This window comes from Epinephelus moara, chromosome 11, assembly GCF_006386435.1.
Source record: "Epinephelus moara isolate mb chromosome 11, YSFRI_EMoa_1.0, whole genome shotgun sequence".
NCBI lineage: Eukaryota > Metazoa > Chordata > Actinopteri > Perciformes > Serranidae > Epinephelus > Epinephelus moara.
This window is the reverse complement of record NC_065516.1, coordinates 7013254-7039141: the sequence shown is the minus strand read 5'-3', so window position 1 is coordinate 7039141 and position 25888 is coordinate 7013254. Positions and strand designations below refer to the sequence as shown.

Genomic DNA, 25888 nt, shown 5'->3' with positions numbered 1-25888 from the left:
ATTAAAACACTGTCGTATTATACAGATGTAATTTCTGGGAGACAGGTTTGGTAATTATGAGTCTGAACATGCAGAACAACAGGTTTCGGTTCTTTAACGTCAGTGATGTTTAAATTGAAGAGGGAAAAAAATTATCTGCTGATTGACATGTAGGAGATGAACAGCTTGTACATTCTGGCAAGTTTATCCAGTTTGGCAGCTGTAATGTCTTTGAGTGTAACTCTCTCCTTTGTACTTTACTCTTATATAACCATCCTATCATCCTCTTACTGTGCAGGTGCATGCATTGATTGTTCTGCAGTGTGAATCCTGCACAAGAGGAAAGCTGAACTGCACTTACACATGATCTGTCTTATGTCTGTTGGATAGAGGATGCTTTTGTCATGGAGGTCATGAGTATTTTGCAGATCCTGATGGATACTCTGCACAAAAGAATGCATGATTCTGTATATTAATGTGACTCATCTTATTGTGTCGCAGACACTGTGTTTTTTCACCTGCCACCCCTAAACGAGGACATGAAGTGTGTCTACGGAGTTTCCTGTTATCGCCAAATAGAAGCAAAGGTCAGTCTTTTCTTCACTCTTACAGAGCCACAAAGCCTTGATTTTGTTTTCTACCCCAGTGAATATATGTGGCCAAAAATATGTAGACACCAGTGCAGGGAGAAATACTCAAGATATTTTACTTTTGAAGTAAAAGTAGCCGCACCACATGGTAGAAATATTCTGTTGCAGCTAAAAAAAAATTAAAAATGTAAACTGTAAAAAAGTAAAGGTACAAAAGTATTCACATCAACATATACTCAAAGTACAGAAAGTAAAAGTACTCCAAAAAGTACTACAACCCCAAACTGTCAAAAAAATTGAAGAGTAAAAGTTTAAAAGTAAGACACATTATTTGAGTTAAATTTATTAGTTAAAAACAACTTAAAATTAAGTTAAAACAACATATATCAAACCTCTGTACAGAAAAAAAGTCATTTTCTTAATTGTCTGTTACAGTAAATAACTTTAGCGAACAAGTAGTGAAACTTACAACTCTTAACTCCATAAATGTGTGTGTATGTGTATGTATGTATGTATATATATATATATATATATATATATATATATATATCTCAGGTGTCCACATAGTTTTGGCCATGTTTACCACATGCACACAGGGCATCTTCATCTGAAAATAAAATGAAGCATCTCCTGTTTCTTTTTTTGTCTCATGACTTCAGTTTTCATGAGGTGGTCTGCAGAGCGATTCGTCATACAGCGGTCTCACAGTGTTCGCTATGTGGGATAATAGTTATATGTTTTAAATGTCTCCTCAGGCCCTGAAGGTCCGGCAGGCTGACGTCACCAGGGAGACGGTTCAGAAGAGCGTCTGTGTCCTCAGTCGAGTGGTGAGTCAGTCACAGGACGATGCTGATTTCAGTCTCAGTAGTATTACATGCTGTGAGTAGTGAACTCACTGACCTGTGACATCACTGCGGTCATGTAAGAAGTGAGAGGAGGAGGCGATATAAGAGTCAACACGATGGGTCCCAAAAGTACCACAGAGGTTTAAATGACTTACAGTCAACTTTTTAATGGCGTAAGGTAGTTTCACCACAAGACTACAGGTTTATATATGACACTGAATTAACCAATAGATCAGGGCTGTCACACTCATCTTAGTGTGTTATCAACGCAAAAGGCACCCTGTCTTGTCTTTATGACATGAACTGGGCTTTCAACTAACTTTAGCGTCATCCTAGGTAATACTTGAAGCTAAGAGCAAATTACGTAATAGAAAGAGCGAGAGTGTCCATGTAGGGCAGGAGGGAGGGGAAGTGGATGGGTCAAACAGAACTGCACTTTCATCCAGAAGGTCAGAGCTCATGTCCTGTGTGAAACCAAAACTCACTCAGTACGTTTACATGACACGAGAAAAGATTGATTTATTGTGAAAGTCTGATGAAAACCAGGCTTTTAAAATACATGTAAACATGTTAGTCTGACTATAATTGTACTTAATAGAATTTCTCAAAGTCAGACTAAAACACCTATACAATGCAACTGTGAGTCGAATCACTCCTGCATGTGTGCAGTATACAGTCAATTGGACCCAAACTGGCCGAGGCACTCTGCACATGCTCCCCAGTTTCCGCCCCTGGCTTTGACCTGGAAGTTGAATAGCATTAAATGCGTAACAGAAGAAGAAGCATGGACAACATGGAGAAATCTACATCCAGACGTACATTTTTTAAAAGTTGTCTACCATTGTCCCGCTTTGCTGTTAGCTAACCATAGCTAACTTTCTTGTTTGGTCTGTGATGCAATAGGTCAACTGGAAAAAGGTCCAATACTAACAAGCTGAAAGGGGTCATATCGCCACCCATGGTAGAGGAGTCGGACATACTTCAGTCAATAAATTGACTCCCCTCCCGTGCTTGCCTACTGGGACAAGGACAGTGGTCCGATTAAATGGCCTAGTTGAGCTATAACTGTAGCTCGACTTAACTGTGCATGTAAACATACAGATTATTGTTTTAATGTAACATTCTGCAATTAAAATACAGTCTTTTCTCTAACAGGGCAGTCCAACAGCAATCTATCAGTGCTGTATATTACATTTATATAACCACAATACCAACAATTTTAATTCAGCTCCAGCACTATTATAGTAAAGTACTTAAGTCGTTACAGAAAAAGAAAAGATCATATTATGTATCTGCATTTACTTGGCGCCTGCTCCCTGCAGGTATTTTGTTGAGGAAACTGTGTTAAGGGTTTATATTCACTAAATTAAGTGCATTTAATATAAAAGACCAACTTATTTAAACAGTTGAATCACTTTTTTCAAATTGAGGACTTTTGGGTGATGATGTCATAAAGAAAATTAATTTGAATGTAATACTAATGAGATTTCCTACAGCCCTATTTCTTGGTGAAACAGCAGTGTACACAAGTGAGTTCTCATAATAATTACTATCTCGTATCACATATTAAAACATTTAGGAAAAGGATTTAACATCTTTTGAATTTTTTTAAATTCAATTTTTGGATATGTGTAAAGGAATGTTTTGAGCTCTTGCTGATTGAAAGAAACGACATTAGCACTATTTTCTGACTTATACTGTAAATGATAAATTGAGAAAATAATTTTTTAGATGAATCAATCATGAAAATAAGTCACGTGAAATGGGGTTTCTGAAGGTATTCGACCATCAGACGAGCAGCTCTGATGAATATTTTAAGGTTTTCTTATATTCAGACAGCCAAGATGTAAGGAGATGTGTTTTGCCTGCTTGACAGTTTCGACTGAGACTCCAGTCTTCCTCAGAAGCATCATCCGACATACTGCTGATGAAACTGGTGCTCCTGGTGTCTGTGGGCATATAGTTGCAGGAGGATGCAAACAGTATGAAGCTTTTGATGTTGGTCCAGCTGCTCTGCTGATCCTCTTAGAAAGTTTCTCATCTGCCTTCCACATCACTGCTATATCTGAGCATTACTGTTTTAGGTCCTGGTGGGAAGGATGCTTTCATAATGTAAACAAACAAATTTTAGGCATGCAGCAAATGTTTTTACCCAGAAAAATACTTGAATATTGGAGCTACTGTCGGTCAGCTGCCCTCCACTCCACACTTTTTCTAAGAGAGGTTTAATGAGGAATACACTGGAAACAACAGATCTTATCATGTCTGATTATTTCCTGCTACAAATAGGATAAAACATTTGGGAAAAACAGGAGTCATGATTGAGTGTTGCTTGTCTGACACATGATCTGCTGCTGACAGTGTTTGTTTTGATCTCCAGCCTCTCTACGGTCTGCTACAAGCTAAACTACAGCTCATTACACACGCCTACTTTGAGGAGAAAGACTTCTCTCAGATCTCTATTTTAAAGGTGAGAATAAAGCTGTCTGTTAATGTTTCACTTTTCTGTTATCGCCTCCTCTTACCTTCCTGTTTCCTCCTCCGACCCTGCAGGAACTGTACGACCACATGAACGGCTCTCTGAGGGGCTCGGCTCTGGAGGGATCACAGGTTTATCTGGGTGGGTCAGACTCTCATTTCTCTAAACATTTCGGACATAGAGAACAGTTGCATGTCACAGCTTGCAGGACGAGCTGCGTACTTTTGTCACAAATGCAAATAATAGTGAACTTAAATCCACCTTTATGAACTCAGGAAAGCTTAAAGAAAATGACAAATGGTTGCAAATGCGTGTCATTTTGTACAAAATATTAGTAAATCTGTTATATATATGAATAGAACTTAATATATCCTAAAAATGCTCACTAGAGGAGTAAAATGATTTAACAGTAACTCAGAAACATTGATATTGAATTGTTTTGTTGCTCCAGAGATGCAGATATTCCCATGTTTTCATGTCTAAGTGACTAATTGGAACAACAATTTTTGCATTTGGTCCAGTAATGAGAGAGAGAGCGCTGCAGCCAGCAGTGGTGGAACAGGCTGCAATGTAATCACAAAGGGCATATTCGCACCATCACTTTACATCCACTAAACTTGTTTTTGCCACTGACTGGATCAGATTGTTATTTTAAGTGTTTGACAACATTATGGGAAGGCAAACCCACCAGACTCCATTTAAAAAAAAAAAGAAACAACAGTAATTTTATCATTGTAAAAACACACTTCATTGAAAGTCAACAGAAACAAAATACAACTCACAAAAGCTATCTTGGGTCGTCTTTCCACTGTTACAATAATCACCAACTTTGGTTTGGTCAAAATAAACCTTAAATTCACCCAGTTTGATGTGAAAATAATTGGCTCTATACAGGCAAAAATTACTGTTTTTTAAATGGAGTTTGGTGGCTTTGGCAGTGGCTATTACAGGGCTGTTTCTTTTTTTTTAAAGATTTTTTTTTGGGCATTTTTAGCCTTTATTGGATAGGACAGACAAGTGTGAAAGGGGGAGAGAGAGAGAGAGAGAGAGAGGGAGTGACATGCAGCAAAGGGCCACAGACTGGAGTCGAACCCGGGCCACAGCAACAGGCAACAGCCTTGTACATGGGGCGCCTGCTCTACCACTAAGCCACCGACGCCCCTTTCAGGGCTGTTTCTGGTTAAACAAAAAGGTCTATCTCTGTAGGGATCCTTCCTATAATGCTGTCAGGCACCTTAAAAAATAATTTTACCCAGTCAGTGGCAAAAACAAGCATTTTTAGTGGACGTACATTGACAGTGTTAAAATGCCCAGAGTGGTTATACTGAAGCCTGTGACACTGACAGACTCTAATTATTATTGTATGTGTCCCACAACATTATGGGAAGGATCCCTACAGAGATAGACTGTTTTTTTTTTTTTTGTTTTTTTTGAATAGTAGGATCCTTTTTGTGTAATTAGAAACAGCCCGGGATTGCTATCGCCAAACCCACCAGACTCCATTTGAATAAACAGTAATTTTAGGGTGTATAGTGCCAGAATATTTTCATGTCTAACTGGGTGAATTAAGGGTTTATTTCAATCAAACCAGAGTTTGATATTGTTGGAACAGCGGAAAGATTAACCTAGATGGCTTTTGTGAGTTTTAGATTGTTTCCATTGACCTTGAATAAAGTTTATTTTATGATGATAAAATCAATGTTATTTTGGAGTCTGGTCCCATTAGTCACTTGGATACAAAAACATGGGGAAATAGGGTCCAGGTTGAAAAATACAGAACTTGCTGGTTAACTGCAAAAAACGTGTTCATGCATTTTTATCCGAGAGTAAATTTATTCATTGGGGATTGTTTTCTCTCCTCAGGGTTATCACCAAGAGATTTAATACTGCACTTTCGACACAAGGTAGAGAATTACAGACTGAACAATAATGTGAAGCTGTAAAATGTGTCTGCTTGTAATTTAGTGGTTGTTAGGGGTTTTTTGAAATATAAATGATTTTTTAATTTTATCTTCATAGGTTGTCATCCTCTTCAAGCTTATTCTGCTGGAGAAGAAGGTACAATCGGAAACAAATCTTTTCTTTCTTCTCTATAGCTGTGCAGAACGGTTGAGAAATGACGTTGCACAGTATGTCTGTTTTGATTTTTTTTGTTTGTTTGTTTATGATTGCAGGTCCTGTTCTATGTGTCTCCTGTCAACAGACTAGTCGGAGCTTTGATGACAGTTTTATCGCTGTTTCCAGGTCAGGAACTCCAATAGATCTTCTCTCCTCCTGCACGTTAAATCAGGCTATTGTAAGGATGGGGCACAGGCATTTTGAATGTATCTGCACAGATGAAAAAAGGACACAAAACAGTCTATGGATTGACACAGAACAGCCTTAAAAATTTACGTTAATGTGTAAATTGGCAAATCATTATCAGGTTGAAAGAGGTAGTTTAAAAAAAATGAAAAATATGTTGTTGAGTAGTGTGGCTCTGTCAGCAGGTGTGCAAGATGTGTATCTGTGTAAATAATCCAAAACACAAACAAACGTCTTGATATAACATTTTGGAAAAAGAGAAAAACATTTGAAGCAATAGAAAAGTATGCAGAGAGAGTATAACATAAGCACAAAACTCATAAAAGCAAATGGACAATAATGACACTAATGTCATTAACTGCTTATAAACTGAAGTTTTTGTTGGTAAAATTAAGAACTTGTTACTTCTTAAAACATCTTATAATCTTGCTGGAAAAATCAGGACATGTAGGAACATGTAGAAACCTGCAACATATCCAACAGACAACTAGTAGACAGTAAACTGGATTATTGGTGATTAGGGAGGCTGAAATGAAGTGTTTCATTGATCTGGTTTGTGTAGGTATGATCGAACATGGCCTGGTGGACTCATCCCACTACAGGCCAAAGAGCAGCTTGTCGGAGGACATCACTCTGGTCGAAAGCGTCTCAGGAGCAGAGGAGTTCGTCTCTGTGTCTGTCACCGACATCGCCAACACTACACTCGAGGCAGAGGAGACTGCCCAGCCCGCTGCAGAGTCTCTGTCCTCTGGGAACAGCACAGAGAGGGACAATCATCTCCTCAAACCTCCGTCACGCACCTCTCCAGAGTCCTCTGAGAGCGACTGGGAGACCCTGGATCCCAGCGTGTTGGAAGAAAGTCCCAAAGAGGCAGCAGAGGGGAAGGAGACGGAGCTACGGGACGCCTTCGACTCCAAGCCGGGGACGCCCATCACTGTGCAGCCACAGTCCGCCATCGGTCAGGGAGGCGTCGTCCAGGGTCTGGTGTCTGGTCTGGAGGAGGATCAGTATGGGCTGCCTCTCCCCATCTTCACTAAGGTAACACTCAGACTGTGAGACACTTGCTGGGTCATTCCTTCTCAAATCAGATAGAGCTTTTGTTTACATTTCAGAGCTAGACAGTATATACTATTTGAGACCAAAAAAATTTTTTTTTCCCTTAATTTTCACAATTGCTTATTTTTTTTGCTCCCGTGAATATTTATTTTTAAAAAGGTCAAAGGCAGGAAGCCATTTTCAGGGTTCAGCACCTTGAGACATATAACTCCTAGAGCCATGAAATTTAGTTGGGGCACAGACAAGCAGTGTACAGCACAATCCGAGTGATAGAAAGGCACAGGTAACATGGAGGCACATATGCCCACATATAGACCTCATCTCACAGAAATTGTCAAGATCCTCGGAATCAGTCGACATCAGCATTTTGACATCTCAAAAAGGCAACAACCTTGGCTTGTTATACTTGCCATATATCGGATTCTGTTCATGTTAGCTCCCCTGAAATTTATTATAACATCTATCAAACACTGTATTTTGGGCTGGAAAAAAATTAAACATCTGTATGTATACTTTGGGAGACTGCCTGGGGCCTGAAAACCACCCATTCTGCACGTTTTCCCCCAATTTTCAAGGGCCAGTAACGGAAACTATGACATGTACTTGTGCTTCTCAATGATTTGGATCTTGTCTGCGCCCCTACCAAATTTCATTAGGAGTGAATGTCTGAAAATACAGAACCCTAAAAATGACTTCCCACCCTGGACATTTTTTAAGGTGCAAAAATGACAAAATTCCCAGGGGGTGAAACACATTATGCAATTCTCTAAACTCAGCAAAAACATTCAACAGACTGGAGTCAATCTTAAAAAATAGACAAATATTTAAGATAAAAAATAGATTTTAAAAAATATATAAAATATAAATAAAAATATAATTTAAAAATATACAAATGTCAAATTTTAATGGATATATATAAGAATAAAATAAATTAACATAAAATAAGATAAAATGAAATAAAGCACATCGTGTGAAATAGTAAATACATAGAGTTTGAACCAAATCTAAAATGTTAACAAAAACCTGTATGTTATTTGACACAGGATGACCCCTGGTGTAATTCAAATGAAAGGCATGTTTCACTCGAGCTGCAAATATTGTAAAACCAGTTGTATTCCAGTCACACCAATAAACTAAATGCTTTAAAGTGGAACAAGAAAAGTATGAACAGATCCATCATGCTTAGCTGGAGCTGATGGATCGATAATAAGATCTGTTGTAGTTTAATTTATTTGACATTATGAGCTAAGGGACATCACACACATCTATAAATGTCAAGGTCCAAGACTCATTTCCTTTGTGATGGAATATTGTGTGTGTGCTGGTGTATGTGTGTGTGTGGGAAACCAACTGCCATTTTTATTTATTGTTACTTCTCGTATTACTTTTGGCAGGATTTTGCCCAAAAATAACGACCTGCATGTCAATGGGCTGCAGATATATTTCCAAACGGCTATGAAATGACATAATATTTACATCCTAAACATCTATAGATTTTATTTTGGAGTATCAGTAGTTTTTTTTCCAACTTTAGTAACTTAAAGAAGTACCAGACTTTTGTTTAATTTTGTATTATTTTATAAATTTAACTTTTAAATGGTGAAAGGCTTATTATTATGTTTCTGTCCAGGTTTGGAGCTGATAAAAGATCAATATTAGTTTATAAGTAACCTATGAAATCGTGCTCGCAGCTCATCAAATAATCAGCCATGTGTGTTTTGGGTTCAGCAGGATATCAGTCCAGATTTAACACTCAGTGTGTGACAGCCGCACAGAAAGTGACCTTTGCCTTCTGTTGCCAGGGTTACCTGTGTCTGCCCTACATGGCCCTGCAGCAGCATCACCTCCTGTCAGATGTGACGGTGCGTGGCTTCGTTGCTGGGGCGACCAACATCCTCTTCCGCCAGCAGAGGCACCTCAGTGATGCTATCATCGAGGTGAGTCCTGCATGTATGAAAGATCTGATTTGAATGGAAGACTGTAATAATTGTGGGCTTGAATTAAACTTGAAAGTTTTTTTAAAATATACTGTGTGTTTTGTGTCATAGGTGGAAGAAGCTATCATTAACATCCAGGACCCCGAGCTCCGTAAGATCCTGAGTCTGACAACGGCGGACCTGCGTTTTGCAGACTATCTGGTCAAACACGTGACGGAGAACCGTGATGATGTTTTCCTGGATGGGACTGGGTGGGAGGGTGGAGACGAGTGGATCAGAGCCCAGTTCACCCTCTACCTGCACTCCTTACTGTCGTCTGCATTACAGCAAGGTAGGAATACCCAGGCAGTTGCTCCTTTACCAACCATCTATTTATTGTGTCACTCTTTCCTTATCACTTACCTCTTTATTAAGGGTTTGTTTTATTTAATCGCCCAATAATCTGTTAGTTTAATCCAAAGTATCTGCAGGCAATACAAAGTCTTTAAATACATTTGATCTAAATTGAGGTATTACACTGTTTTAAGTACAGTCTCATTTGATGTTCACGCTTAATAAATCCAACAAGGCTTGGTGTCATTTTAAGAACGTACATATATAGTTATTTTTAACTTCAACTACTGGAAAAGCATTGATTTAGTTTTTCTGAAAATGCAGCTCACTAACTTCTTATACTAATAACTCACCTTCATTATGGCATTATGATGTGGAGCTGCAATCATTGCGTCATGCGCACACACACACACACACACACACACACACACACACACACACACACACAAGGATCATCACACGTAATCCACTTTGCAGAGAAAATAGCAGTAAATCCAGTTATGCTGCTAATCATGTTCACTGACTCCAAGCGTCTCTTTTGTTTCTCTTTGTTTCTCGTGTCGTCTCCGTTCAGATAACGAGAGGCTGCTTGCTGATTACGGCGCTCATTTCATCGCAGCCTGGAGGATCACCCACAACTACCGGGTGTGGTACAGCAACAAGCACCCTGCCATGGCTGCCATCACTCCAGGGTAGGTGGACAGCAAGGACACCGACATCTGCCTGAAAAACATCACACCTTCAATAGAAACGTCAGTTCGGCTGGGACCTTAAAAGTATTTAGGTTCAATACCCAACAACAACAAGAGTTGGGAAATGAATGTTACCTGTTTTAGGTGGCATTTGTTTTTAGGTGATGATATAGATGTGCTGAAAGGCTGGAAAAGCAAATGTATTGGTGTTTAAAACAAAAACTCCACGTTATGCTGTTGCAAAAACAGTTTTTATTGCCCATAATGTAATATTTACTACTGTTGAGAATCATTTTTAGAATTAGGGGTGTAGTGGTAGTAGTAGTTTCCAGTCTTCAACTAATGTCCCTTTAAATTAGCACATGTGTGCAAACGTTTTAAAAACTTGCTCACTATAGGTGATAGACTGTAGTAGGACGGAAAAAAGGAAAAGAGGCCAGTGAAAATGTTACAGTGATTGTTTCTTTTTTAACTTGCTACTTATTCAGTCTGTCTCTCAAACCAAGTTCTCAGGAACAGTGATGGGCTTCATGCCAATTTTCGTAGTGGCTAACTGTGGAATAAAACACGTCTGGGCCCGTTACATGATGGCAAGAGGCCCAAAAAGACTTCTTCCACACAGCCTTACATTGTGAAAGAGATGTTTGTAAATCAGTGGATACATTTTTGTGGTGTGGCACAACCCCCGCAAAATGATTCATTTCAATATCAGGATTTGATCCATTTGGTCTGATAACATTTCTTAAGTCTAGAGAGCCTCGTGATTAAATCATTTTTATCCCCATTCACGTTAGCGGAGGGCTAAGTTGACGCTTAGCTGCTGTCAGGCTTCAGTGTGTCTGCTCTATGGGCCTCACAATGTGGACGATCAATCCATGGAATTTCATACACTTTTGTGGCACTGAGCAACTTTCATAGGAGTAGTTGTATCCAGGTCTGTTTATACATCCATTTGTCAGACTTGGTGCAGACTAATTTTGAACGATGTTTGAGCGCTGCTCGGACAGAGACAGACAGAATTTTGTGGTTTGCATCGTTAGCATAATTAGCATAATTAGCATAATTAGCATGCCCACCTGCCGACGATTGAAGTTGATTGGAGCTGGAGCAGATAAATACCCATGACTACTGCAGTCTTTTTAACTGGGAATGAATGCAGGTTGTAACTTTTCCCATTAAAGACAAAAGCCAGGGTTCGTGGATTTTTTGTTCAGTGGGAAAGATACTTAAAAAAAATGTATGAAAATTAACACAATGGAATAAAAACTTAAACTTGTAGGTGATCCAGACTTCTCTTCTCTGTCATAGACACCCGTTTCAGGGCCAGTACAGTGTTGCTGACGTGAAACTACGACTCTCACAGTGAGTACTCTTTCTTTCCTCTCTCATTCTTTCATCTTCTGCTATGTGTATTACATCAACTTCATCATTCACTGTATAGGAAATCAGAGTTTTGAGTACAACTCATGGGCATGAAACACTGCAACTCTAACACTCAGAACTTCAGAATTAACATGTAAAACATAAATAATGGACAAGATAGCTGCAGTGCCGAGTCAGCAGCAGAGCTGTGACCTAATTTTATCCTTTTCAAACTTTAAGACCGACTCTCTGCAGTAGCTCAGCTAATGTACTGCTCACCAAAACATGTATGCTGGTGCCCTCATGTGGTGACAAGATGACACTGCAAAGAAGAGGTTGAGCAATTTAACAGGATGCGGATTTCACTCGTGTCCTTCTCCTTAAAAAAAGACTTAAAATTAACTATAAAATCTTTAAATTAGTTGTATATTCAGCGCATTTTTCAACCATAAATTTAAACTCAACCATAAATTTAAACTTTAAACTAAACTCAGTATTTGCTCTTAAGTCAAGTTTATACAGCGCATTTCATTGGAGGACGAGGACTCAATGTGCTTCAAAATAAAAGCAGAAAAAATAGGTAAAGATCGTACATAACAACATGTGACAACATATGATAAGAAAGCATTATATAGGCTACATAAAAACATAAAAGAAAAGGTAAAAACTTAGGATAAAAAGGATTACAATGAAAAAGGAAAGACACTTGTGCTTTTACTTTGAAGGAGAGATTTTCCCCATTACAGCACTCTTTTGCAACCCTTAAACATCTATTAAAATGTAAACAGTGTTGTTTAACATTATTTTCTGCTGATTCATGCACACAAAGTATTATTGTGAGGTCAAGAATGAAGCAAACAAATGAGTTGTTGTCCTCTTTCTGACACTGATTAGGCTCCATACTTCCTGAAAATTAAAGGATCACTCCAAGATAGCGGACTAGAGAAAAATCTATACTGGGAAAAACATAAAGAACATATATGTGGGCTGGATATACCAGTAAATTCTCAACATGTAAGGGGCCTGAGCTTAGGGCAGTAGATACATAACTGCTGCTGTGTTGTCGTAACTCTTTTTAGACCACAAATGATTAAATTTCCAAACGTTGTCACGCTCAGTGCCCTCTAACACCCAGCTGTGAATACAGTATGTTACAGAGAGCAGCAGGCAGTGTGTTACTTCATGCTGTGTTTGCGGGTGGATATCGCGGCTCACTTGTCAGAGTGGTTGAAGGTTGGGGGGGGGCAGGGCGGGGCAGGGGGGTCTCGTATCTGCTGAAGTCATTAATTATGAGCGAGTTTCATTCTCAAAAACAGAACTGGAGACTTCTTTAGCTTCAGCTCCGGTTTCATTCCAGGAAGTGTGGATGAAAGGTGACTCTGTCCACAGCTGGAGCGCCGCTTCTAGGGTTACGTGTCAGATAAATGCCCCCACTACACACACACACACACACACACACACACACACACACACACACACACACACACACACACAGCTGAGTGTGTCTCCATCCCTAACTTAGCTTTATGATGAGAACTTGGGCAGATCTGCTTGGCTGCGATACTCGGCGCTCTCACTTTACCTTCGGGTGTTTGGTGACATGGTCACCGTGAACTTTGTTGTAGATCGTCAGTAAACAAACACACACACAAATAAAGTGGGTTAAGTGTAGTTTATTTGTGCAACATTTAAATCAGTAATGGAAGAAAAGGCAAAATTTTGTTTTAAGTATTATGATAAAAAGCCAAAAATGAGCATGATGGATGGAAAGAAAAAAGGGAGGAGGTAAACAGTAAAAGAAGAACAGATGGAAGAAAGGAAGCAAAGAAGGATGCACAGAAGGATAAGAAAAGACGGGAAGATTGCAGGAAAGATGGAAGAAAGTAAAGAAGAATGGAGAGGAGAAAGGAAAGAAGGAAGCAAGAAGGATAAATGAAAGAAAAAAAGGAAGAGGGTAAACAGTAAAGGAAGAACAGATGGAAGAACGGGAGCAAAGACGGATGAACATAAAGAAAAGGAAAGAAGGGAAGATGGAAGGAAGGAAGCAAAGAAGGATGTAAGGGAGGAAGTAAAGTTAAAAGGAAAGAAGGAAGCAAAGGAAGAAGTAAAGAAAGAAGGAGGGATGGAAGGAAAGTAGGAAAAAAGGAAGTAAAGAAGACTTTGCAGGTTTTCTACGATAATAAAGTGAATGTCACTGAGGGCTCGAGGCTCCTTTTTATACTTTTTTCTGACCTTTTATGGACCAAATGATTAATTAAGACAAAATGAGCGGATAAATCAATAATGAATAGAATCAATAGTTCCAGCCTTAACTGTGTTTTTATGGTGCACGTTAGAAAATGTGGAAACAAGCGTTTAATGAAAGCAGCTGACACACACACTGAACCTGGAGGTTGAGAGACGGGATTCTTCTGAGCGGATCTGAAATGTGGTGACCGGGTCAGAGCTGCCTCCTCCATAGTGTGTTCATGGAGCAGGAAGGGGGTGAAGGGGCATGGCTGGCTCTCCGCTCCCCTCACTGCACTATAAAACTCTGGATGAAGCCGGTATGGCGGTGGTAGGGGGGGTGACGAGGGGGGTGTGCAGGCAGGAAGTTTGGCACTCGGCCAAACGGAGTCTTCTCAGGAATAAACACATCTCATTTCCTGCCTCAGCTTTGTGTCAGAGTGAGGCTCTGAAACAGGAGGGGATTCAGCTGGCCTGGAAAAGTGTGTGCGTGTGTTTGTGTGTTTGTGAGGTTTTCCTACACGTGTTCTCAAAGTGGAGACGACAGATAAACAGCTTAGTCTCCATTGCGACCTTGGACATCAGAGAGTGTTTATTGACTGTCAGAAGCTTTGGGCCTCGCACACTTACATCTCCAAAGGATGTTGAAATCCTCCTCCTGGACCCGCATGAAAAACTAAAACCAGTTAATAAACCAAAGGAAATGCTAAATCAATTATGAAGATGCCTCTAATCAGTCAGAAACAGCAGAAAGCTTTCACTTTATTTCAGTGTCTTGCTCCTTTAAAAAGATTACATGGAGAGTTCCCATGAAACCTCTAAATTAGTTGTAAATCCAGTGTATTTCAATAATTAATTTTAACTTTATTCAGTCTTTTAAGACCATTTTGCTCAGTGTTTACTCTTAGACCCCTGTGCTTTTACTTTGAAGGAGACATTTTGCTTGTTACAGCACTCTTCTGAAACTTCTAAACTTCTGTAAAATGTTAACATTATTTTTACATTATGTTTCATCGACTTGCGCTAACATATTTAAGAGCAAGAATTAAAGGAGCTGTATGAGACATTCAGAGCATATCTATGATTCAGAGCCTGAGCTGCGATTGCCTGCACATGGCTCTGAACATGGACTAGGCTAAGTTGGCAGCTAGCAGCTAATGGTGCTAACAGCACAAACAAGGCTAACAACAGTGCTGACAGCGCTAACAGTGTTAACTAGGGATGTCAGTTTCTTAACTGTTAACTGTTGTCCCTAGTGTCCCTCCACCTACTGGAGGGTAGGTGTTATGCTTCGACAAGAGGCTGTTCTGCCAGTGTGGGTAAGGACAGCGTTATGGGCGGTAACCGCAATGCAGAGCGGCGCTAATTAGCTGACCAGTAGGATACACACACAAGGACTCACATGCACTAACATGCACAGCACGATGTGATTTTGCCAAGTAGGACATGCTCCTGGATCAACATCCCACATCGCATTCCAAGACCAACATTGCAAACAACCAATCACAGCCCTCTGACATCATCAGTGTGCTGTTCCTGTGCTTCTTCCGAGCTAAGCTAGTTTTCCAAATAGAGGTTAATACAATTAAACAAAATCCTCAGTAACATTGAACAAAAACCTTGTAAGTTACTGCAGTGTTAGCGTATTAGCTTGCTAACTAGGTAGGCTGTGCTAGTGGGTAAATGTTTAATAGGCTATAAAGGAGGGAAAATGTGTTAATCACAGGCATTTGCAACTGAAAGATTTTATTATCCACTCTCTTTGTTAGTGAACATATTTTAGCCTATTGGCAAGCTTACTTGTTAGCATAGTCAACCGAGTTAGCAAGCTAACAAGCTAACTCACTAACCCTGCAGTAGCTTATATGGTGTTTGTTTAATGTTACTGAGGATTTTGTTCAGGGCTGCAATTGGTTGATTGCAATGTTGGTCCAGGAACGCGATGTGGGATGTCGATCCAGGAGCATGTCCTACTTGGCAGAATCACGTTGTGCAACATGTATGTGCCGCCACCATCTATAACAGCAAAGAACAGAGAAGCTCAGGTTACAACATACAGAGAGGGAGCGTGACTTCTTTCTCTGCTCAGGACGCCATTACTCTGCTATATCGTTACATAGTAAATAGTGGTTTGCTGCTGTATTAATGGCTCTGAATGTCGCAGCTCCTTTAAGTTGTTTAAGAGCACAGATTTGTTTTTGCCGCTCCATACTTCCAGACACCTTAATGGATTTCTTCAAAATAAAAGACTAAACTGAAACAAACCTAAAGAATTTATTTGTGGGCTGTATTTAATAATGAATTCTAAACATATAAACGGCCTGAGCTGAAGGGCTCTCAGTTTCCTTAGTGATGTTGTCTGCAGCTATTCGCCAGAAAGAGAAAACGGTAAATAAGTAAAGACAAAAGAGGTAAACATGGAGATGTTTTCCTGCAGCTTGAGGCTAGGGGGGAAACTGGGGTTAGTGGGACAGCCGGTGACTGGTCTGATATTTCCCACTTGTCGGGACACTGGTTGAGAAAGTGAAAGAGGAAAGCTGACTCCTTCCACTTTGCTCAGCTCATCACTCTTTGTCCCACTGCTGCTGCCCTGCCACCTCCCCTCTATTTATACTCCCCGGGAAAAAAAACCAACCCTACGCTTGGCTTCCTTGTGAATGTGCTGTGTTGCATGTGTATTATGGAAGCACTGGGGGGGCTAAACACAGCCGACCCTTTTCATGTTTCCTCGTCATCGGTGTTGGACAAAGAGCAGCCAGTGGTAGAGATGTTCTCAGAAAACAAGAGTCATGTGATGAGCTGCACGGCTGCAGGCGGACACTCACTGTTAGAGGATCTTTCTTTATTGTCAGCGTACCACAGTGCGCCGCATAAGGAGCTGTTTATTTGGGTCAGCCAGCGAGACGGAGAGTCAGTGTGTCCTCTCTGAGCTAACAGTGTACACAGTAGCTCAGGGGAAATACTGCTCTCTGTTACCATGAGACTGTTGGAAGCTTTTCGGAGGCTGGGTGGTATCTGAAAAAAGTTTGAATATGATCATTTTACCACAGTGTTTCCATTATTCCACCCAAATTTACCCTCAACAGATTCAAAGTTTTTAACATTTGTTCCATGCTAGAGTTTGTCACACTTACAGTATACCGAACAAGGCATTTAACTCATGACTCCAGATGTCTTTTGCATTATTTTATACATATTGTACCTGTAAGATATACGTTTTTGGAAGCACTGAAACTTGTCTTACAGTAAGACAATTAAAATCAATGACATAATAGCAGATAAACATTTAATTGATAGAAAAAGGAGAAAGGATAGATTTGAAGAAGTAAAGAAGGATGGATGGAATGAAAGATTGATGGAAAACCAGAAGTACGGACAGGAGGAAGGAGAAGGAAGGAAGAAGACTGAAGAAAGAAAGGAAAGATGGAAAAAGGGAAGGAGGAAAGGACATAAGGAAGGAAAAAATATAGATAGATGGAAGGAAAGAAGGACGGACAGGAGGAAAAAGGGAAAGGAGGATGAAAGGCAGGCAGGGACAGAAGGAAGGACGAACAGAATGAAAAAGGAAGTAAGGGAAGGAAAGAAAGATGGATGGATGGAAGGAAAGGAAAAAGGGAAAGTAGGATAGAAGGAAGGAAAGGACAGAAGAAAGGATTGATATAATGAAAAGGGAAGGAAGGAAAGGACAGAAGGACGAAAAGACTGAAGGAAAGAAAGATTGAGGGAAGGAAAGGGATGGATGGACGAAAAGAGGAACGGGTGGATGAAAAGAAAGAAGAACGAATGAAAGGAAGGAAAGGAGGACAGAAGGACAGCAGGAAAGAAGGATGGATGAACGAAAAGAGGAACAGATGGATGAAAATAAAGAAGAACGAATGAAAGGAAGGAAAGGAGGACAGAAGGAAGGAAAGAAAGAAGGATGGACAGAAGGAAGGCAGGAAAGAAGGATGGAAAGACGGAAAGGACAGACAGAAGAAAGGAAAGACTGAGTGAAGTAACAGAGGACGGAAGGAAGGAAAGCAGGAAAGATTGAAGCAAGGAATGAAGGACGGAAAGAAAAGAAGGAAAGGCTGGAGGAACGAAAGAAGGACAGATGGAGGAAAGAAAGGGTGGACGGCATAAAAGGAAAAGGACCAACAGAAGGAAGGCAGAAGAGATGGATGGGAGTAAGGAAAGTAGGAGGGAGAGAAGGAAGGAAAGAAAGACAGACAGAAGGACAAGGGAAGTAAGAAAGGAAAAAAGGACAGACAGAAGGAAGGTAGAAAGGAAAGAAGGATGGAAGGAACGAAAGAAGAAAGGCCCATTGTGGATTTTTTTTTACCATCTATGTTGAATAAGACAAGTAAAAGAAAAAAGAAAAGTATAAAAATAAGATATATGAGAAATAAAGTAACATTTTTGTCCACAAATAATTAACATTTTGATAAACAGGTGATGAAAACCAGAAAATTATAATATCTGGAAACTTAATTGGTGCACTTGTGGCATTGATCAGTGATGTCATCAGTGTTACAGGAGAGTTTAATGTGCCTTGAGTGGTAAAAATCATATTTAAAGTCTACAATGTGTAGATTTTGAAAAAGTGAAAAAACAAAACAAAAACAAACATAAAACAAATCAAAACACAAATACATAAACTGTACTAATGTTCACAGGGATTGTCATTTTCCTCCAAACGAAATTGATGCTATTAGATTAAATTCAGTTTTACACCTCGTGGCTTTAAAGGGACTGACAAACACACTCAGCCTCTCAGCACTGCTGGGAATGCGCAACAGCAGGTCTTTTACTTTGAAAATAAAGACAAAAGGAAGTTGGCACAGCAAGGACAGATTCCTGGTGGACGTGCAGCTGTGGAGCTGGATCATTGATCCCTAGCAACAAGCGCCTAGCAACTGTAGCTTGTTTGGTGGATCCCACTCGGTGTCCCCATGAGTTGTTGGCGCCGCAGGACGTCCGTCCGACTCCCCGAGACGCCACAGAGGCAGCGAGCTGTGGTGCCACTTCACGCTCGGCCAGGCTCATTGTGCACAGAGTGGTGTCGTGTTGATGCTGTAGTCAGATAAACACTGTATCTGTCTGTGGTGGGGAGGATTGACAGCAGTGATACCAGCGACACATGGCTCAATTTACAAGCTGAACTCTGAATCATGGCTCCGACGGATGCTTTTATTTACTCCTGTCCGACAGCCCCGTTAAAGCTGAAATCTTTGTTTGAATCATATTTCTTCCTTAAGTTGTTAAGGCTGCAGGTCTTATTTTTCTTCCCTGTGCTGTTCAGATAAAGTTAATGAAAAAAAAAAATTCTATTCATAGCCTGTAAAAATAATGGACGTAGCTTCCGTGACATCACCCATTGGTTTGTGGACTCCAGTTTTGAAACTTTGAGTTCAGCATTTCAGCTGTCGCCATCTTGTTTTTTGGGGCCAGAAGTGACCATATTATGGTGGGAGGCTGGCGCTGTGAGAAGCTGAGGACACTTTTGACAGTCATTCAAAGCAGCCCGCCCTCAATTATGCGAAACTATGAGCCTTAATAGAATGTAAATGGGTGAGTTATACAAATGACTCCCCTGTACAGTTGTCATGAATGAGAAAATAAGCTATAGAGACTAACACTGTTGTTTGCACCAGGCTGTAAACATGTTTATTGCTGCTGTAAAGTTGGCCGTTTAAACGTGTGGGTCTGTGGAAATTGACTGGCTTCTGGAGTTAGCCTCAAGTGGCCATTAGAGGAATTGCAGTTTTTTGCACTTCCATGTTGGCTTCAAATTTGCAGCCAAACTGTTGCAGCATTTACTGTGAAGGGATTTGTTGTGTACGCACTCATGGGCACGATAAATTGCTTTACAGGAGGATAATCTGAAAAATCTTTGTTTAGCACGCTTTAATAATGCTATACGGAATTTTTTTTTGCTATCATTCGTTTGGCTACTGTCTGTGTCTGGTGTGCTTTATTTTTTGGGATGCTCTGCTATTCTTAGAAAACTTTTTCCGTGACCACAGAGAGCCCAGGGAGGTGAGTACTATTCTTTAAGTGTAAATCTCATTTTTTCCACACCATTAAATATTTATAGAAGTAACAGTGTCATCTTGTCCAAGGAAAAACATGATGGCATTTTTCCCATTACCACTCAAACACACTCAAACTGTGTGTGTTATCTTATCAGAAGTAAGCAGTTCCTGCAGGCAGCAGCAGCGTAGTAAAATCACAGCGACCAGGTTTATTTTCAGATGAAATAATTGGCTCGTTAGAGGGTGTGAAGGCACAGAGTGACAGCTGCTAACACTTATAAACATCCTCCTTTTAACTGCACTGCTGTTTGCCCAGATGATGCAGGAGTGAGATTCCTGCTGAATGCCAGGTCAGTGGGGATCTATGTGAAAGGTTGCACGTTGGACTCGCACCAGGCTGCTGCTGTTGAGATAAAGCTGCATTTAGCCTTCCATTTGTTGTGAAACGTAGCCTTGCTTATTTCCGCTCTCAGGTCAGCTCTGATCATCAGATACACCACCTGTGACTGCTGCTCAGCCTCTGCCATTACATAATCCCCTCTAACAGGTTGCTGCAACATTTAGCAACAGCACTTTTTTTGTAGTTTGTTTCTGGGAAAGCAGGAAGAATTCCCACAATGTCACACCAGAGATGGGGAACGGAGGGGAGTGCGTGCATACATGGTTTGTGAACTTTTTTGTGTTCTCCTCTTCTTTATGTCCACTGCAGCTCAGTGCAGAACAGCGAGAGAGGGAAGAAGATCGGAAACGCCATGATGACCACCAGTCGCAGTATGGTCCAGACAGGGAAGGCAGTGGGTAAGAAAGCTCAGTAAACAATCACAAAATGAAATGTCTGAGGGAAGATATTCAGGGTGGCACCCAATAAAAAAGCTGAAAGGGATCAGTGTCTCACTTCTGCTGCTGAGACAATATTTTCGGTGTACATGAACCAGAACAACATATTTCCAATAATCATGTCAACTGTAGATTTATTAATCATTGCAATTATAAAATTCAGAAAATGGTTCATGAAAAATGTTCATCCAATGTTCCCAAAGATTTATGAGAATGTGAAACAGAGAAAGGCAGCAAAACCTAACATAAGCAGAAACTGGCGGATGTTTTGTATTTGTGTTAGTGCGTTTACTTAAAGGTCCTGTGTCTAAGATTTAGGGGGATTTAGTGACATCTAGTGTTGAGGATTGCAGATTGCAAACAGCTGAAACTTCTCCTGGTTAGGATTCCCTCAGTGTTCATAGTTAAGAAGTTTTTTTCTGGGAGTTGAATTATCTGTAGAGTTCTCCTCTCCAAAACAAACAGATGCAGTGATTTAAAACGGTAAAATCACTGAATAAAGCAGTTTCACGTTAGGAGAATAAGTAGCCCCTTTTACACTGCCAGATTTTCGGCGAATGTTGGGCCGTTTTGCTGGCAAGCTGCAAGCATTTAGACACGCAGTTGCGGATTGGCTAGTTGATCCGAGGTGCCTAATTTCCGCCTCGTAGGGTAGTCATATTGGTGGAACTCTTTTAGTTTAAAAAGACCGAGGCGGCCTTCCACAATGGGAGGGGCTGTTGATGACTTGTGGGAGGAGCTGTTGATGACGCCGCAGGGGCGACCCACTGGTGGTGGATAAACAGGAAACAGCTGATAGCTTGAATTAGCGAGCAGCTAGTAGCAAGAGGGAAAGGCAAACCTGACAGACACTGTAAAGATGAGCAACTGGGGAGACAAAGAATTGCGCACCCTCCTTGCCCTCGCAAACGAAGAGGCCATTAACTGTCAGATGATGGGAACAGTGAAGAACGGGCTGACTTATGAGAGAATCGCCGAAGGACTGACCAGCCGTGGCTTCCCTCCCACGTCACTGTTTACGTCACGCACTGAGCTACATGTTTTGTTACTTGCTCACGCCCCCCATTGCCCCGAAAAAGGCGCATTCTGTATAAACAAAAGTAGGTAGGCGGCATTTTGCCGCACTCCCCGATTTTGTTTTTATACTGCCAATGCTGAAAAAAGACTGATTGGGCTTTCCTGCAAATTTGCACAACTCCTATCTAAAAGGGCAAGTGTTTTTCTGACGCTACTCGTCTCTTAGGGGCTGTGAGCTATAGTGGCTGGTGCAAAAATGCCAATGTCCTTATCTAGAGCCAGTGTTTGGTTTGTCTGTTCTAGGCTACTGTAGAAACATGGCGATACAGCATAGTGATTTCTGTAGACAAGGACCCGCTCCCTATGTAGATATAAACAGCTCATTCTGAGGTAACAAAAACAAAATTTTTATTTTCAGGTGAATGAACACTAAAGAAAACATACTTAGCATATTCCATTTCTGACAATATACCCTCTAAATCCTACACACTGGACCTTTAAATGGTTTTCAGAGTTGATGAATTTTATGTCACTCAGTTAACTGATTAATGGTGTCACCACTAATATCACTAATTCTCAGCCTCTTAGGATGAAAATATAAATGAAAACACATGCTGCCCTCTCAGCCAGCTCTACTTGAAACCAAAGTACATTCTAATATTTGCAGATTTAGATAGTGTACAAGAAGCTTTTGTGCTTGTTTTTTTAATTTTTATTTTTAAATAAAAATTATTAAGTCATATCTCCAGTTCCGTTCATGGTGGCAATCAGAGCTCATGCTAACCAGCCAGTTCTTCTGTTTATTCTAAATAAACCAAAAAATGTAAAATGTATCTCTTCCTGTCTGTCAAATGATTTTCCTACTTCAGAACAGCATGTCAAAATGTGATGAACTGGTTTTAATAATTGTTTGCAAATTGATGGCAGACCCATACGGTATTTTCGCCTGTAGAATTTGGACGGTACCTAAGCAGATTTAAGATAAAAATTGTTATCTTAAATGAATATCATCTATCATATTAAATGTTTGTTTTAACAAAAAGAAGCTAATGTCGAAACAAAAACAAAACTTTCTGTGCTATGGACACGTTTTTGTTGATCAGTAGGACAGAAATAAAAAAACAAATATTTATTTACTTGTTTTGTGAAGTCTGACTCTTCTCCACCTCTGCTCTCAGGTCAGTCTGTGGGCGGAGCATTGACCAGTGCCAAGTCGGCCATGTCCTCCTGGTTCTCCACCCTGGCCCAACCTGCAGCTGTAACCACTCCAGAGTATGCGGAGCCCGCCACAGAGGTCCAACCCTGAAACCCAGCAGTCCCCTGTCTCTGACTTTGTCCTCGTCCTCTGATCTTCTGCCTGCTGAAGCCTGAGGGTCAGTGGACTGAGAGCTGCATTTATGAAGGAAAAAATGGTCATCTTCAGCATCAGGTTTTAAATCTGAACCTGTCATCCTTATGTTTGGTGACTCTGGGTGATGCGACAGCACTCTGGACAGGAACATAGCGCAGCCGTTATACTAACTGTACAGTCCATATCCACTGTGAGGCAAAGACTGCCAGCGCTTTTGATCAAAAACCCAGAAATTTCAGCAGGCTGCATCACATCTGACCACCTGTTTGGATTCCTGAATGCTTTTTCCTGTGACACACTTAACGATGCTGTCGTTGGGGTTTACGGTGTTCACTCTTTTGCTGCATTTCTAGAGTTTGTCTATATAGCTGACTATTTTGCTGACAGAGAAAGTACATAAAAACAAAAATAAATTGGTGTTACGGGATTTGAGCATGAGCTGTGGCACCTTGAAGATTTATAACGGTTTAGATTTTAAATTAAGTCTGGCTCATGTTCAGTGATGTCGTTGTAATGACACTGTGGTTGTTGTGGTAACAGCATGAATTCCTGATGATAACCCAGCGGGCACCATACATCAGAATGACATCAGAGAGACGTTGGAGTCTTAAGTTGGACAGACGTTAAAAATATTTTATTTTAAATGTCTAATGATGTTAAAAATAGTGCGATGTTTTGCAGACGATTAAATGTCAGTATTATACATCAAGATGACGTTGGCATAAGACATTAGGAAGACACTGGATACTTCACAACACAACTTAAAACCAACAAAATACCAAGGCCATCTGTTGTCAGTGTTCTACATCAGTTGACATTTACATTAGAGGTCCTGACACTGAATTTTGGTCACCCAACTTCACAACCTAAATTCAATCAAATATCAATGTCTAAAGACAGTGGCCATCTGGGGAAAAATACATTTTGAGTGACCTAACAATGATTTTCATTATGTGTTTTTTTTGTGTCTTTTTAAATGATTATTAGTTTTTTAATGTCAGAAAATAGTAAAAAAAATATCCAAAATGTATTAAAAGGTTATCAAACAAAAGCCAAAAATAGAACAAAAAATATCAATAAAAATATGACTTAAATAAAGCAAAAGCTTTAAGGCAAGATATGCTAACAAATGTAGCTAACAAATTCTACCTGGATTTTTTTTTTTTTTTTTTTTTGGGCAAGTTTGTTTGACGTAATGAGACATTAAATCATTCACATTTTCAAAATGTTCATAACTTATTCCCAATGTGATCTTTAATCAAAAGAAAAGAAGATAATGTTATAAAGATAAATGCCTTGTGTCAGATTAACTTCTGAGTAGCATTAGCTTACTGGCTAAAATGCTCACTGTTTCAAAAGTAATACTACAAAAGTATGCACTACAGGTTATTGGATAATTACCATCATGTACACAGGCGGGTGTAGTTTTATCACAGATGTTAGCTTTAGTGAGGTAGCTAGCTGAAAGAATGCTTAGCTAACAGTGTTTTCAGTTAAGCTAATGTTAGCTAGCCACAAAGTCCTCTGGATTGTTCCACTGAGGAAATGTTAAGAGGAAAAAGGATAATTATTCATAATGTGGCAACACCAAAATAGAATACATGAAGTAATTAAATTAATTAACTTTTAATTAGTTCTATCAACTGGTTTGTGGTGGAAAAAATAATTAAAAGCTTTTTGCTACTTTTAACCAACTGCTCTGAGCTTAAACGCAAAAAGATACACCTGTTATAATTATTTTTACCCTTTATTTTAAATATCTAATGTACTGTGTTATTTGTTGATGTATTAGCTATACTTTTGACTTGTCTGATAACCTTTAAGTACATCATTTCAATTTCCCGGTCTTAAAATTATGAGTTTTGTCCAACCAACAGTTGATAACTCCTAAAATATTAAATTTAAGACTATATAAAATAGATAAGCACGCAACAGAGAATATTGCTTTTTTTTTTTTTTTTTTTTTTTGGATAAATGACAAAACTTGAAAAGCAGCTCTGGAATTTTACATTTCTCCATTCTCAAGCTTCTATGACAAATGCAGAACAATACATTATTTACAAAATCTGCTGTTACAGCAATAACCACAGTGTTATGACGTAAATCCTTGTGTACCTAATGCCTGACTCTGTGCCCTGATAAACATGATGAAAACTTCCCTTGACTATGAAGGAACCTGCACCCAGCTGTGTGTTTGATTAACCCTCACCCAGGCCTTTTTATACGATATATATATTGGGAGAATTATATTTAGTAAATCTGAGAATAGTTTAAAGTCAGATAACCTATTTATTTGTTGTGTATAAACTCCATACATATCCATGTTTTGTCATGACAACACTGGAACAAGTCCTAATCTGTGGACCACTGTGTGTATTTGCACAAAGCAGCCATTATATTCTATTTATGTGAATCGTTATCTTGTATAACTGTAATTCTGAGGTGCTTACAGGATCTTTTCCCTCCATGCTTCAAATATTCAACAACAGTTGGATTAAAAGTGGTCCAGTGAGCATGCTGTCCAGTCCAGTTTTACAGCTGTATTGAGTGTCATCCCTGTGTCTTTAAAACTATTGTAATTTTTCCTTTTTCTGGTTTTCATGCTTTTAAACCTTCTTTGGCCATTGAGTCATTTCGGGGAATTTTCTTTTGATTTCTGGATTATAGTTCAAGAAAACATCATCTGTTAAAAGCTGCTTTTCGTTTCTTTTTTTACCCTCTGATGATATATTTTCATTTTGTATTTAACAGATATGAATGTATTGTGAATTAAAATTCACAGAATATTTTCTTGACAGATGCTTTTAATGTATTTCAGAAGAAGTGATACTATACTATATTGCTGTATTAAAAAATTATTAAAATA

General features: G+C 39.6%; 1 protein-coding gene across 1 annotated transcript in view; it reads left to right on the top strand.

The window, feature by feature from the left end:
* avl9 (AVL9 homolog (S. cerevisiase)) overlaps positions 1–25888 on the top strand; it is a 40761-nt gene extending 14873 nt beyond the window's left edge. Inside the window, exons 3-16 of the mRNA XM_050056156.1 lie at positions 481–566; positions 1325–1396; positions 3795–3884; positions 3968–4034; positions 5757–5797; positions 5913–5951; positions 6068–6137; positions 6760–7235; positions 9056–9190; positions 9302–9521; positions 10098–10215; positions 11524–11577; positions 20527–20615; positions 22850–25888. Coding sequence (XP_049912113.1) covers positions 481–566; positions 1325–1396; positions 3795–3884; positions 3968–4034; positions 5757–5797; positions 5913–5951; positions 6068–6137; positions 6760–7235; positions 9056–9190; positions 9302–9521; positions 10098–10215; positions 11524–11577; positions 20527–20615; positions 22850–22977 — 1685 coding nt within the window. The 3' untranslated portion in view covers positions 22978–25888. The remainder of the gene's footprint in view (positions 1–480; positions 567–1324; positions 1397–3794; positions 3885–3967; positions 4035–5756; positions 5798–5912; positions 5952–6067; positions 6138–6759; positions 7236–9055; positions 9191–9301; positions 9522–10097; positions 10216–11523; positions 11578–20526; positions 20616–22849) is intronic.